Source organism: Chamaea fasciata, unplaced genomic scaffold (genome assembly GCF_029207755.1).
Source record: "Chamaea fasciata isolate MVZ Bird 193981 ecotype frontalis unplaced genomic scaffold, bChaFas1.0.hap1 SCAF_27, whole genome shotgun sequence".
In the NCBI taxonomy this organism is placed as follows: Eukaryota; Metazoa; Chordata; class Aves; order Passeriformes; family Sylviidae; genus Chamaea; species Chamaea fasciata.
Window position 1 is genome coordinate 1,525,777 of NW_027094112.1, and position 14,685 is coordinate 1,540,461.

Consider the following 14,685-nt stretch of genomic DNA (forward strand, 5'->3'; position numbering starts at 1 on the left):
GGCAAGGTGGGGGTCCTGAACTCCCAGTTCACATCCCTCATCCTCCTCCAGGACAATATTTTTTGCCCATTTTATGTTACCAATAAGCCCCTCTGCAGCTCAGCTCGTTATCCCCAGCGCTGGCAGAGCTGTCAGGAACCATCTGAGCCTGGTTTGAGCAGAGGATGTGCTGAGGGTCATGTTCACACTGGGGGGCTCAAAGTCCCCCCCTGGCTGGCACACACAGAGGGACATCTCCCCAGGGGGCTGCACAGGACCAGGCTCCACGAAGCACCTTCTCAGCCACACTCAGGGGGCTCCTGGCTGGAAAATGTTTCTTTTGAGGCAGATCAGCATGGGGCAGGAAGGGTTTCCAAACCGGGACCTGCTGCCCTTGGACCTTCCTCTTCCTCCATGCAACGAGGGGAGGGACTGCAGCATCAGGTGCAGCAGAGACGATCCAGCACCTGCTGGGCTCCTCAGGAGCTCAGAGGCTGCCAGCCCAAGGGGAACAGTCTCTCCCTGTGCCCTTCTGGTGGTCCTCAGCACCACAGGGACAAAGAGGTGCTCAGCCAGGGTGGATCTACACCCAGTACCAGGGAACAGCTGTTCTAGTAGAACGTGTCCCTGCCCTGGGCAGGGGGTTGCAACTGGGATGATCTTCCAACCTTCCAACCCAAACCATTCCAAGATTCTGTATCTCCAGCCTGAGCACCTGATCTAAGGCCTAGAGTCCCCCAGGGGCCATGAAGGAGCTGCTTCAGTCCCCCAGACCAGGGACTCCATGGTGTAAGTCACTGGTCAGCAGGAGGAGGGGGCAGGTGGCTCTTAGGGGTCCCTCTCCCCCCCCAGAAGGGCTAGGCTTGGTGAAAGACAACTGCTGATCTCTCAGGTCAGCTCACTACCACGAGGTATCCCAGTCTCCCCAGGCGTCACACAGGCCAAGGGCCTGGAGGGGCCATTCCTCTGTCCCCAGGGTCCCCTCTCTGCTCTCTGAGGGGTCAGGGCTGAGCACACCAGGGCAGTGGCTGGTTGGTGCTCCAAGCCCCTCTCTCCCTCTCCCAGGAGTCACCTTCCTGCTGGGCCAGCCTGTGGCTGCAGGGACATCTCCGTGGCAGAACCCCAAGCCCAGTGGGGTTCAGCTCCCGCCAGTTCTCACCAGACCTTTGTTACAGGGGTGGCAGCAGGTAAAGAGTTAGGCTGTTGCACAGGAGAAACCTCTGAAGCCTCGTGTGTTCCAAGTCCTTGCTCCCACTACATGATCCCACTTCAAGGCTTCCCTTTGAGCCTGGAGTGAAGGAGGGATTGTTGTCCTTCACTTAAGGACTGAACATCTCCAGGGACAGACAGACCCCACTCCTCTGGGTGCCTGGCCTGGGGCTGTCCCACCCTCCTAGGCCCTAAGCCTTTCCTTTTCCCAACCTGCACCTGGAAGCAGCTTTGACACCTGGCACCACAGAAGGGTTGGCTCCATTCTGCTTGGACCTGCCCTTCAAGAAGCCACAGGCTGCTTTTAGACACTCCAGAGCATCCTCTTAGCCAGCCCAGCCCATCCCTGACCTCCTTCCCTTGGCCCCATGCCCAGGAGAGGTCAACAAGCTCCTACCAACTGTTCTGCAGCTTCTGCACACCCCTCCTTGCTGGGCACCACCCCTGCACTGGGTACAACTGCTCCCCAGCACCTGCTGAGCACACTCCTCTGGCAAACCACAGATGGGGTGATGTTCTGGGGCTGGACAAACCGCTGTGCCCCCTTCATCGTGCTGCCCATTGCCCACAGACCTCTTTTCCAGCAAAGCTTCCTCCACCCAACCCTTACTGCTCTGCTCCTGCCCCCAGACACATTCCACCCACAAGGCAGAGCAGGATCTCATCCCTCCATTTTATTTCAAAGATTAAAAGTTTGTAAAAAAACACCAAACAAGTTAAAACCACCTGAAAATACTCCAAGACCACTCCCAGACCACATGAGGAGAACAAATCCCATCCCTATGACCCTCCTCTTCGCAGCTGTGGGGACCATGTGAGAGGAGGAACAGGCTCTGCTCTCCCTCTGGAAGGGCAAAGAGCACACTGCCATTGAGGTGCAGAGGCACCACTGTCAGTGGCCTGTGAGGACTTAGAGGAAGCTGTTAGCTCTGAACGTGGCCAGCAGAGAGGAGGGAACATCACAGGCAAGGACAGCGAAGCCACTGCATCCCCATCAATTCCCAGCGGGAGAGCTGCCCAGGCTGCCGGCGCTGTGCTCACTCTTGGATGTGCCTCCGTAAATCCCTTCCCAGCCCCTCCTCAGCTCCCACCGAGGCTCCAGAGAGCAGCCTGGGGGTGGTTTTAGCTGCCAAACTATGTCCCAAATATGGGGAAAGAGGCTCCTCTGGTCTCTGTGCAGCAGTTCCTGCAGTTCTTGTCCCCTTGGCCTGCCCAGGCCAGCTCCGACTCCTTCAGCACCGAGCAGAGCTGAGACTTGTACCCGCTGTCCCTCACACTGCCGTGTGTCTGCTGGAGCCAGTCCCTGTCCACAGGCAGAATCCTGCGGCCCCGGACACCCGTGAGCCTGGGGAGCAGCTGCACATCCCAGTCTGACTCCGAGGAGCTCCTGCTGGAGCTGTGGGCAGCCTCTGGGCTCTGGGGAGCAGGTGGGAGGAAGCCAGGGCTCTGTGCCCGCTCTGTGCCCTGCCTGGGGACGTGGGGAGCTCCTGGGGCTGTTTCTTCTGCTGCCCTGACACGGAGTGAGCAGCAACATCTGGCTTCAGCCATAGGCAGTGTGGGAGAGGGCAGGCAGCCAGCAGGGCAGCTGGTCCTGCTCGCTGTGCTCTCCAGACCAGGCCTGTTCCCATTCCTGGGTGTGTTGTCACTGTCCCCTCTACACTGTTTCCTTTGGGATCTCTCCTTGCTCCAGCCGTGCTCGCTGACAGTGCTGGCTGCAGCTGCCTCCCCAGGATCAAAACCTGCAGCCCCAGCTCCCAGGGATCCTGGCTGGGATACAGGGTCCCCAGGGCTCTCACACAGGCACAGATCCAGAGCGAGGGAGCTGTGAGGTCTGTTGGAGAGCTCTGTGCCCAGGGGCAGGCTGCCAGCCCCCACCACACCGGGCAGGCCTGGCACAGACACCTGCCCTGCACTCTGTGCCCCCACCCCTCCACCCACCAGCAGCTCCGTCTGGTCACCCAGAGGGGAGAGGCCAAAGCCCAGCTCCAGCCTGGGCCTCTTTCCCACCTGGGAGCTCTGTCTGCAGCACAGCTGGCGCTTCCTGGCAGCAGGCTGTGCTTGGGGAGGGTGGCTGACTGACCCAGGCCGTGTATGAGGTTCAGACGAAGGCATTGTCTCCCTGACAGGAGCAGGTGCTGCACAAGGACCCCAGCCCAGCTCAGGAGCCAAGCCTAAACCTGAAGCCTCCAGCCCAGCCTCCCCCATGGTGCCATGGGCAGCACAGACCCCTCTGCTGAGCCCTGCTCCCCTGGGCAGCCGCAGGGAGCTGTGCTTTGACAAGCCCCCTCCTCCTCTGGGATCTCTGAGCCTGTCCCTGGGCAGGCAGGGGGAATGTCCCTTGGTCTTCGGGCCACCATCCAGCTCTGCATCCATTACCAGTTCCACAGCATCCTGCGCAGGCTGCTCCTCTTCCTTTCCCAGCTCTGCTGGCAGCAGCTTGTTTCCTCCAGTGCCGTGTGCTTGAGGCACTGCACGCTCACCTGCCAGGCAGGCCCAGGGCACCCTGAGAGGAACCATCAGTTAATGCTCATCCAGCCCCAGCAGCACCCCCAGGGAGACAAGGCCTCTCCTGCAGTGCGGGCTATTTGCAGCCCTTGCTCAGGAGCAGGGAAGCACTTTTAGCCTGCTGAGGCTCAGAATGACTTTGCTGCTGGAAAAGATGGGCAGCACAAAGGACTTCAGCCTCCTCAGCCCAGTGCCCAGGCACAGGGGGGCTACAGTGCAGCAGGGTTTGAGTTTTTGTCCCTACAGGGACACAAAAGGTAGGCTCAGCTGTCCTTTCTAGTTTAGGAGGCACTAGGAGTCCATGGGAAGTTCCCTGCAGGAGAAAACCCATGGAAATGCAGGAACACCTCCCAGGGTTTGTCTAAGTTTGTCTAAGCCTTGCCCAGCAGGTGCCAGGTTGGTCCTGCTCCAACCTCTGATTCCCAGGCACAGGGACCCCACTCCATGAATGTGCCATGCAGCACCTGCCCTGCTGCCTTTGGGCTCCAGGAGTTCCCAGATCCCCAGACTTACTCAGCTGGCCACTCCACAAAGCTGTTGGTGAGCTGGGAGATGACACGATCCACAGGGATGTACCGGGAGTTGTCCTGGGCAAACTGCTGGTGCTGGAGGCTCTGGAGATGCTGGAAGGTGGCAGAGGCCCTTTAACAACACTTAAAGCTTTGCCAGGAGGAGAATTGGCAATAACAGGCACTTCCCACAGCCTAACAGACCAGAGGGCAAAGGGACAGAGCCAATGTCTGGCAGGTTTGGGAACACTCAATGTCCAGTTCTCTGCTGTGCTGATGAGGAGGCTGTGTCTGGATCCAAGAGCAGCCCACAGCCTCCCCAGCAGCAGGAAATAGACTCCACCACCACCGTCTGGCACTACCAGCTGGGCTCTGAAAGCCCCCTTGCTTGGCACCTTCCAGGAGATAAAAAAACCTTCTCCCACCTTTTCAATCCGCCTGTGCCCCACAGCTGCCATGCAACAGCCTCTTTACCTCATGGATCATGTAATAGGATGGTCCTTGAGGATCCTGCACCTCAGGAGAGGAGCACGTTGTGCTCCAACCTGCAAACCCACTGTGCTCTGACCTGCTGGTCTGGACACACAGAAATACCATGTTCCCATCCCAGAGGTGGATCCAGCTGGATACAGCAATTCCTCCCGAAGGAGTTGATGGTGCTAACGGGCATGACATGATTAACAAAGCCTCTGAGTGCCCCCCATAAGTCTTGCAAGGAACCAGGCCCCAGGGGAACCTTTACCTTCTGCAGCTCTTCAAAGGTCTCCTGGCAGCACTCACAGAAGCCCCTCCTTTTCCTGGGCACGGTGACGTGTGTGGAGCGAGGGCTCTTCCCCCCGGTGCTGTGCAGGGCACAGCCCTCAGCACCCCTGCAAGGGACAGCACGGGGGTCACCCTGCCTGGCAGCACCAGCAGGGACCCAGCACCGGGCTCCTTGTGCCCACATCCAGCATGGAACCTCCACAGCTGGCGGTTCCCAGGTCCCAGGAACCAGCAGTGAGCAGGAGCAGGGTTAAACACTTGCACAGAAGGAGCTACAGCCTACCTGGCTTGGCAGGAATTGGAGATGCTTTTCAGAGGCTCAAATGGGCTGGAGCTTTTGGGTGCCAGGAAGTTGAGGTCAGGAAAACTTTGGAACTGGTGATGGAAGGGCCGAAATTGCCTGAAAGCAGATCAGGACCTCAGACTCACGGAAATACTGGCAAGGCTTCAGAGCTGTCCCCTCTGTAGCCTGGAGGAGCTCAAGGTGGCACCTCATTTATGATGAGATGCTGCCCAGTGCTCTCCTGTGGCTATGCCAGAGTTCCCATTTCTCACTGAAAGTGTCAGACCTAGTTCAAGCCCCAGTGGGGGCATGTCTTGGACAGAAGGCAAGTTTGCCTGCTCAGCCCAAATTGCACCTTTTGCCCCAGGGCAGAGCTGTGCAGTATTTCCAGCTACCCCACAGCACAGGAGGGTTTTTGATTCCCAGGCCACACCTCTCCCCTCACACTTCATTGCATGCAGCATGTAAATCCCAGTATTTGACTCTTAATTGAGATGCCTTAAATGTTGTCTTTGGAATAATTAATTTGCCCTGTGGATGCTGGTAGAGTTACAGACTCCTCAGAAACACCACAGGGATGAGGCCCCCTGTGCCCAAGGCTGTCATCAAGTTACAGGCCCTGACCTCCTGTGCTTCAATCTCACTCCTCCCTGCCGAGGGCTTGGGTGGATTAAGTGACCTGCTGAGGATCACACACGGAATCCGAGCAAGGAAGGAAACTGCTGTCAAGTTTCATTTAACACCTTTTTTCTTCCTGACACACAAGACACCTGGATTGTTTCTCTAAACTCCATCTGCCTCTCTCTAGGAGAGAGTCAACTTCCCAGTGTGGAACAGGGTCTGCACAGAAGCCAGGCTCTGCCTCATGGGCAGAACAGTCCCTGGGAATGAAACCAGTGAAGGAGAGACCCCGAGGTTTTAGGGTAGGATATTTAGAAAGGTTTCATTTACCTGCTCTGGTCTTCAACTTTCAGAAAAGGAGGCTTCAGTTTTCCTGCCAGAGAGAAGCCTGGTTAGTTTTCCTGGCCAAATTCCCTACTTAGTCACTCATTCCCCAACAGAACTGGGCTCCAGAGCTGGGTGCATCAGAACTTCTGGCACTGGTGAATGCCAAGTGGTGGCCAAGCACAGCCAAAACAGCTCCTCAGGTGATCTTCAACAGCCCTGGCCCCAAGTGTGCAGTGGGGTAACCAAACCCCAGGCAGCCCAACCATGGGACATTTCCACCTTTGGAAGAGTATTCAGCCATCCCCTCACATCTTTAACGCCTCCTCAGCCTTACAGCCACCGGCCTGACCCCGAGCCTTCTGACTCCAGTCCCAAGAACTGCCACAAATTCCCCCACAATGTGCCACTGAGTATGAGAAGGGAACTCAGGAACAGCAGTGCCTGCTGCACTGGCTCAGAGCTCTGCAACAACTTCCAGCACCTTTTCCTCCATTCACCCTGCCTCAAGTGCAGAACCTGGCTCATCACCCTGGCTCAGGCCAGGATGGTGATATCAAAGCAGCAAGAGATGCTGGAGACAAACCAAGGTGCTGCCCAGCCAAGCCTGGCACCAGGACACTGCTCGAGAGCAGTATCTGGCCTCTGCTCAGCTCCCAAGGAGGGCAAACAGCAGCTTTGCTTCCTAAATAAAAGGCATAAAATAGATGAAGAGAGCAAAAGAGCCTCAGCAGTGCATTGAGGGAAAAGGTTTCCAGAGTCAGGCTGGGAGGGGAGGTTCCAAGGTCCCTCCTGTCCTCCAGGTATGTTCCACTCACATTACGCTCACCTTGGAAACCCGAGTCCTGATCTGGCTAAGAAACAAATAAACACCAAGGCGTTCCCACAGGGCATCTGCCTGACCCTGAAACCAAGCCTCTCCTGCCTCCCTCACGGCCTCTGAAGGGCGAGGAGTTTTGTTTTCTTGTGATCCTGGCACTCAATGCTATTTTTTCCAAAGATATTTCACCCTCCTTCCCCAGAAAGGCTGAGCCCACCTGTCCTCACCAGCCTCACCCTCTGCTTGCCTCAAATGTGCTGCTACGTCACTGAAGCAGCTATTTCAGTACAGGATCGAGTTTTTTCCATGCAAGCACTGCCAAATGCTCAGCATTTCTGAGAGAGAGAGGCCATGTGCAGGCCCCAGATCCAGCTCAGATGGGTGCACAGGCCCCGAGTGATCCCAGCAGTGACAAATAGCACCGGTGTCACTGCGAGACCCCAGGGCAGGCTCAGAGCGTGCCCAGCACAGATCTCAGAGCTTGCAGGCACAATCTGCCACATCCAACAGCTTCTCGAGCCTTTCTTCAGCACCTTCCCCCCCACCCCAAACTGCAAAATAACCCCCAAGTGTCACACACACAATCCAGGCTGGAGCCTGCTCCAAACCATTCCCGAGCGCTCGCTCTCCAGTGCACGGAGTCAAACAAGTCACAGATCAACTGACGTCACCGATTTCAGCATTGGCAATTTCAGTGCCGCTTTCAGCACCACAATTGGTTCTTGTCTAATTGCAGATGAGAACCTGGCTGTTCCCCCTCCCTCCTCCCCGGGAAGCGCCGTCCCCAGATCAGTGTCTCAGCAGCACATCTCAGCCCAACAGAAGTGAGTGGGCTGGGAGGAACACGCTCTCCTCTGCAGGATGCATTATTCCTCAAAACCTCCTTTAAGCTGCTGGATTCAATGTGCAGCAGCACTGTTCTCAGGTGCCTCGGGATTGTGGGAGCTGTCAGCAAAGGGTTTTTAGGATTTTTAAACACAGTGTGAAATCAAAGGTCCTCAGCTGTCCTTGGAAGCTGCAGCCAGACTCCAACAAGGAGTAACAGAAGCCATTCAAGGGGAACTGCCTAAGGAGTCGGCATATTTTGGGATTGCCAAAGGTTTTGATGTATTTCAAATTCTAAATGAGGCTTCTCCAAGCAGCTCCACATCTGAGCATAAACAGCAGCACAACTTCCAGGCCTACCTTTGTGAATTTTGGTTCTGGATGCAGGGCATTTCACCTAGAGAAAAAAGGGACATATTCAGCATGGGAGCAGCACAAACAGAGCTGCAGTTACTGATCCCAGAGCAGCAGCAGCCTCAGCCACCATTTCAGAGCACCTCCCCTCATTTTGTCTCCCAAGCTACCCAGGGTTAGTTGAAATACAACATAAAGGCTGCCATGCCCTGTCCTTACATCCCACCTTCCCCATGACCTCTCCAATGCATTAACCAATCTTTTGGTGAGCCAGTGTACCAGCCACATCATCATCACATTTTTGACCCTTAGTCCTGTGGGGTTAAAGTCAGTGTTAGCTGTGCTATGGATGCTGATACGTATCAACAGCTGCCTCATTCTCATCTGGATTTACCCTCAACTTTATAAAAGGAAAAATCCTTTGGATTTTTTCATCTCTATCACTAACACAAGCACCAGATTGGATCCAGTACCACCCTGAGTGGCCCACTGGCACTGAAGTTGCTACAAGAAAAGCAGTTCAAAGCTGCCCAGGGACCCTGAACTCCTGAAACTGGCTGCAGTTTAATTGTTACCTCTGTCTTCTGGCACTGCTTCCTTGCTCCTGAGATGGCTCGCAGCAGCTGCTGGGCATAGGACAACATTTCTGTGCAGGTGAGATGTCAAAGAGCCAAAGCTCAGGCAGGGAAGGGAGCTGTTCCCCTCAGGCTGCAGCACACCCCCCACGGCACCGGGAAAAGCCAGAGCCTGCCCCTGGCAGAGCATCTCCCCCAGGGAATGGTCCAAGATGAAACCAAGAGAACATTTTGAGGGACAGCCCCTCCTGTTTGCTCTCCAGCAGAGCTGGAGGCTGCTGGGGCTCTGCAGGAAGGAGACACTGGCAGGAGCTCTGCAGCACACAGAGCAGAGCCCAAGGTCTGGCAGCCCCAGAGGCCGAGCAGAGCCCAGGGACAGGATCCAGACAGGCTCAGGCACAGCTGTATGTCACTGTCATCAGACACTCAGGAACCTGTTACTCCAGACCTATTATTAGTATCAGAGTTCCACCATCTGTCTTTGCCATCACCCCCTCCCCATCCATCATGGGGACGGGAGGTGCCTTCCAGAACAGGTCCTCAAACACCAGCACTTCCTAATTAAACCCGACCAAATCCTGCCCTTATCATGATTGCCCTTCCAGGTTAATTAGCAAAAATGGTCTTTTTGGAACAAATTGATGTGCTGACCAAGATATTGACGTTTCCTAATGTTCCACCTTCAGTACGTTACAACGTACCCTGTGTTTGCTGTGGCAAATGTGACAGTGGCACGTTCTGCACACACAAATCTGGTGTTTGAGGGCAGACCCAGCCTCGGCCAGGGTGGAATCACTCCAGGATATTTGCTTACAATTTCTTCCTTCTGTTCTACTCTCCTTACATCACTTCTGCTCCACCTGTCTCCAAAATCCCTCGTTACCAGCAGCCTCCCTGCAGCCCACAGAGAAGGATACCATCCACATGCAGGATCTGGACTCCCCACAGGCGAGCGTTGGCGAGGATGCTGCTGCCACTGCAGGTGTCCTGTACAGAGAGGTTTGGCAAAGCACAGCTCAAAGCACAGCCACGTGCAGCTCTAAACTGAGCTCAGGGCCCTTCCTGCTGCCCAACTGACACAGCACTGCGTGGCTCTTATTAAAATCAGGGCACAGCAGTAAAGGATCGAACTCATGCTTCATCGACCCCAAATTAACAGCAGCATCTTGGGCAAACATTTAATCCTTGGCAGCATGAGCTGCCAAGTGGGCACTGAGATTTATCTGGCCACTTGTGACCTCAGGGAAAGGACTGCAGGGGGCCTTTTGCCCCAGCTACATTGCTTTAGCTCTTCTTAGGCTAAAAATTCATCTAACAACGGGCCTTGTGTTAAAAATTCTCTTGTGTTGAGCATCCAGATGGGACAGACCTTAGAGGTACAACACTGGATGACATGGCTCCATAAATAGCAGTGACCAGGAGCACTGCACAATATTGTGCCACAAGCAACTGCTTTGTGCCTTTCCCAGCCCCAGGATGTGCTCTGTCAGCAGGGCAGGGGCTCTGCAGGAAGGCTGGCATTGGTTCTGCTCTGCTCAGCAGAACTCTGAGCACACCCAGCCCCAGCAGAGCCCATCCAAGGCTGCTCACCTGGTTCTTCATGGCCTTGTGCAGTAGCTCCTTCCCCCGGCTCAGCAGCGCCTGTGGGGAGAGGAGACATGGACAGGTCATGGCAAAGAGCTGGAGAGCTGCAATCCCTGGGGATCCCCACACTCTGCTGGGCTCATCTCTGCCAGTGCAAAGAGCCTTTCCAGGGAATGCAACCCGCAGAGAGTACCACTCAACTGCACCACCAGCACCAGCCAAGGCTTGGAATTATCGACCAGCAGTGAAATGAAGACTCCAGAGTGTGCCAAGGGGAAACAGCAATTTAGCTTGGGAACTGCCTGCTGCATCATGGAATTGTTCAGGCTGGAAAAACCCTGTAAGGCCATCAGGTCCAACTCCTCCCCAGGACAGTCAAGGTCACCACGGATCCATGTCCCCAAGTGCCACATCCACAGTTTTTAAATCCCTCCAGGGATGGAGACTCCACCACCGCCCTGGGCAGCCTGGGCCAGGGTTGGACAACCCTTTCCATGAAGGAGGTTTCCTTAACATCCAGTCTAAACCTGCCCAGCACAACTTGAGGCTGTTTCCTCTTGTCCTGTCACTTGTTACCCAGGAGGAGTGACCAAGCCCCATCTGGCTACAACCTCCTGTCAGGGAGGTCCCCTGAGCCTCCTGTTCTCCAGGCATCCCAACATGCTGGCCAGGGTCAAGAACATCCTGGGAACTGAGTCTTATTTTCAACCCAACAGTCTCAGCAGATTGGTTCAGCTCTTTGGAGGACAAGGGAGAGAAACTGGGAGAAACCTCTGCAGCTCAGGTTTCCCACTGCAGGGATTCAGGTCCAGCTGGCAGAGATCCCCCATGCCTGGACTCGGGCAGCTGCTTTCCTCAGTCACAGCTTCCAGCAGACACCACGTTCAAGGTGGGATGCTGGAGTCTGGCCACAAGCATTTGTGAGCAGAAAACCCAGCTCCAACAGGCAAATGAGACCAGGAGAAGCCCCTTCCTGCAGGAGGCCCTTATGGATCTCCTCCCAGGGTACAGGGGCCTTGCCCTGTGTCTCTGAGCACTCAGAGACTGCAATGGTTTTTCTCTGGCTCTTCCCACCACACCTCTGCCTGTTCCCCCAGGAAGCCAGCCAAGGCCTCCACTTCCTCTGCCATTCCAGCAGATTTCCTTGATTACAGCCCAAAGCTGTGACATGCACGTTTGAGTAGACACTGATGGCAGACACAAGGAGCAAGAGTATGAATAGGAACAGCCAGGGAAACAGGAACAGAGCAGGCAAAAACCCACACAGATTATTTACTCAGAGCAGGAACAACTCCACCTTCCAAAACTGGCCCCAGATTCTACCCTATAGACCCCTTAGGCCAAAACCTTTGTAGCTCTTACAGTGTTTGGTGGCTTCTGGCAAGGTCTGGTTGGGTTCCCTGGGTCCCTGGTTCTTCTGGTTGGGGCAGCAGGCACAGAGCTCATGGATTTTGTGCCTTTTGCAGTTGGGCTGCTCTGCTTCTCCTCCCGAGGCCTGGCCTGGCCCCTCTTGGCCTCTCTGTTGCTGGACACCACGCAGGTGACTTCTTTGCTGAGGAAGCTTTCGGTCACCTGCAGCGAGACAGAACAGAGCAGCTCTGCAGTGTCTGAGCTGGCAGAGCCCTCTAAACAAAGCTACTGCCCCTGGCTCAACCCTCACAGCAAGGGGCTGCTGGAAGCAATCACAGTCCTTCTTTTGTTCCACACTGCTGTCTCCAAAAGGAGGAGATCCTGTGATGCCCTAGAGATTCACTGCAAACAGTCACCAGGACTTCAGATCCAGATCCACGACTGTCACCACCACCTACTCCTCACACAGCGCTTTCAAAAAAATCCCAACAGCTGAGGAAAAGGCCCTGGACATCATGGGTCAGCCTGGAGGAGCTCTGTCCTCAGGAGAACATAACAAGTTTTAGAAAAAATAAAGGAGAGGGTGAACAATCGGGCAAGCAGCTCCACAGAGAACAGGGCAGGAGGGAGTTGAAACATACACACACCTTTGCATGGAGATGCCAGGCCAAAAAAGAGGTGTAAACCCAAAAGCTGGGACACTGATGGTACTGTAAGCCAATAATGACTTGGCTCCTCAGAATCTGTGCAGGAGGCAGAGTGTCATGGGGCTGAGGTGTGAAGCCCTCAGGAAGATAAAGATCTGGGCAGCCCAAAATCACAGCTGCTGAACAAGCTGGTTCTGCTCCACTGCAGAATCCCTGTAGGTGGAGATTCCCAAACCATGAAGTGGGTGTGAAGTGCTGCAAGGGTCACTGCAGGGTGTGCTGCAAGCACAGAAGAGAGGAAATCACAACCTCCCCACACAAAAAAACACTCCAGAGTGTCACCAGCCCCGCGCCAAGCTCAAAGTGCCACATGCAGCTCAAGGCCACAGGATGTCCTTACCTGTGCCCTGAACTACTCACAGAACCTGGGCTTGGATATTGTGGCCAAAAGCTGCTTTACAGGCAGTGGCTGTGGTGTAGTTCAGTGTCTCTGCAGATGCAAGAGGAATGAGAGCTCCACTGCCAGTGGACCTCATTTCAGAGAGGGAAGGCCAGGATGTGTTTGATAGGAACCAGAAGGATGGTCAAAGTCAAAAATTATTTCCAAGTAACACAGCAGCTGCGTAGAGAAGTAACTGTCTGCTGGGAGCACGGGGTTCTCAGACTTGAGGATGCCCAGCTAGGAAAGAGATGCCCCAAGAGTGGGGGGCACATCCAGGGGAGGGCAGAGAGAAACCAGCAAGTTCAGGATGAAGGTGCAACTCATGAAAGGGAAAACAGTGCAAGCCACCCTCCCCACATGTCTGTGCAGCCAACACCTGATCAGGGCTATAGGGATACAGCATCAGCAAGAATTAAAAGATTTTACACCAGTGTGTATATTGTAAGATTTAAGTTTTGAGGTTACATGAGATGACCACCTCGGAGATATTAAAGAGCTTGAAAACAAAGAGTAACAACTGTTAAAACCAAACTGTGCACAAGAGTAATAAGGAGACTGAAAGATGAACAATAGGTACAACCCCACGCTTGGCTCCAGCTTGAGGGACTGAGGTGATGCTACTTTTTGAAGGGTTTTGGTACAGGGTAAAAGAAATGGAGGAGGAATATCAGCAGCAAGGAAGCCTGGAGGCCATGAAGGATTCCACTGGGATACACCCAAGTAACAGCCTGCCAGGGAAACAGGTCCAGATGGCTTTTCTGGGAAAACCATGAGAAGAGCACATATCTCCATGATAAGGACCTCGGTTGGCATTTCCCTACTTTACCCTATGTTGAAATCCATTAGGACGTCCCACAACTTTCCTAAAATAACAAACTCTCACAGGCTGCTGTCCTCGATGAGGCAGAACCGCGCATCAGTTACAACCACCTGGAAAACGTGTCAAGGCAAAAAATGTGGCCAGGCAACCAGTTATCCCTGGGGGATGGGACATCTACCATCACACAGCCATTTATGCCCGGGGCATGGGGCACCCACAACCACACAGCCATTTATCCCCTGGGGATGGGGCATCTACCACCACACAGCCATTTATCCCCGGGGCATGGGGCACCCACCACCACACAGCCATTTATCCCCGGGGGATGGGGCACCCACCACCACACAGCCATTTATGCCCGGGGGATGGGGCACCCACCACCACACAGCCATTTATCCCCGGGGCATGGGGCACCCATCACCATTTATCACCTCTGCGAGGTGCCCCTCGAGTGGCAGCCGGTCTCAGCCCCGGGAAGCGCTCCCCGGCCGCAGTGACCCTGACCCCGACTGGAAGCACCTCCGTGGCCAGGGGGCCGGTCAGCACCGCCTGGGAGATGCTCCCGTGCTGGCGGCCGGCACCGGCCGGGCCAGGCGCCGGGAAGCAGCCGGAATGTCGGGAGGGAAAGGCCGATCCCGAGCCGGACGGGACCGCCCAGGGCCCCCCGAGGGGCCGGAGCGCGGGGATGGGGCCGACCTCCACCAGCCCCGCGGGGCTCCAGCTGCCGGGGAGGGAACCGGCTCACCGGAAAAATAAGAAAACCAGAAAACATTAAAAAAATGAGCAGAGACAGAAAAGGGCCAAGGGGCCCCCAGGACCCCCCCACTGCCAGGGACCCCCCAGTGCCGGGGTGTCCCGCCCGCCCGGGCCCCTCTGAGCCCTCAGGCCCCCGGCCCGCGCTCACCCCACCGAGCCGCCCGATGGCCTCCGCCAGGTCTCGGGCGCTGCGGCCGCTCGGCAGGTCCAGGTAGAAGGACTGTCCGCGGAGAGGCCGGGAGGAGGCCGTGCCGGCCATGGCCCTGCGCGGGGCTCGCAGCCGCCAGGAGCCCGCCGCTCGTCGTCGTTTAAATTCCGCC

General features: G+C 55.7%; 1 protein-coding gene across 1 annotated transcript; it reads right to left on the minus strand.

The window, feature by feature from the left end:
• Positions 1-1,847: 1,847 nt before the first annotated feature.
• On the minus strand, positions 1,848-14,635 carry DBF4B (DBF4B-CDC7 kinase regulatory subunit). Its single transcript, XM_066205253.1, has 11 exons — positions 14,514-14,635; positions 11,713-11,922; positions 10,357-10,407; positions 9,684-9,753; positions 8,767-8,837; positions 8,198-8,234; positions 6,199-6,241; positions 5,248-5,364; positions 4,945-5,071; positions 4,207-4,316; positions 1,848-3,691 (listed from the first exon to the last, which is right to left on the minus strand). The coding sequence occupies exons 1-11, from the start codon at positions 14,622-14,624 to the stop codon at positions 2,323-2,325; spliced, it is 2,316 nt and encodes a 771-aa protein (XP_066061350.1). The 5' UTR covers positions 14,625-14,635; the 3' UTR covers positions 1,848-2,322.
• Between the last annotated feature and the right edge of the window lie 50 nt (positions 14,636-14,685).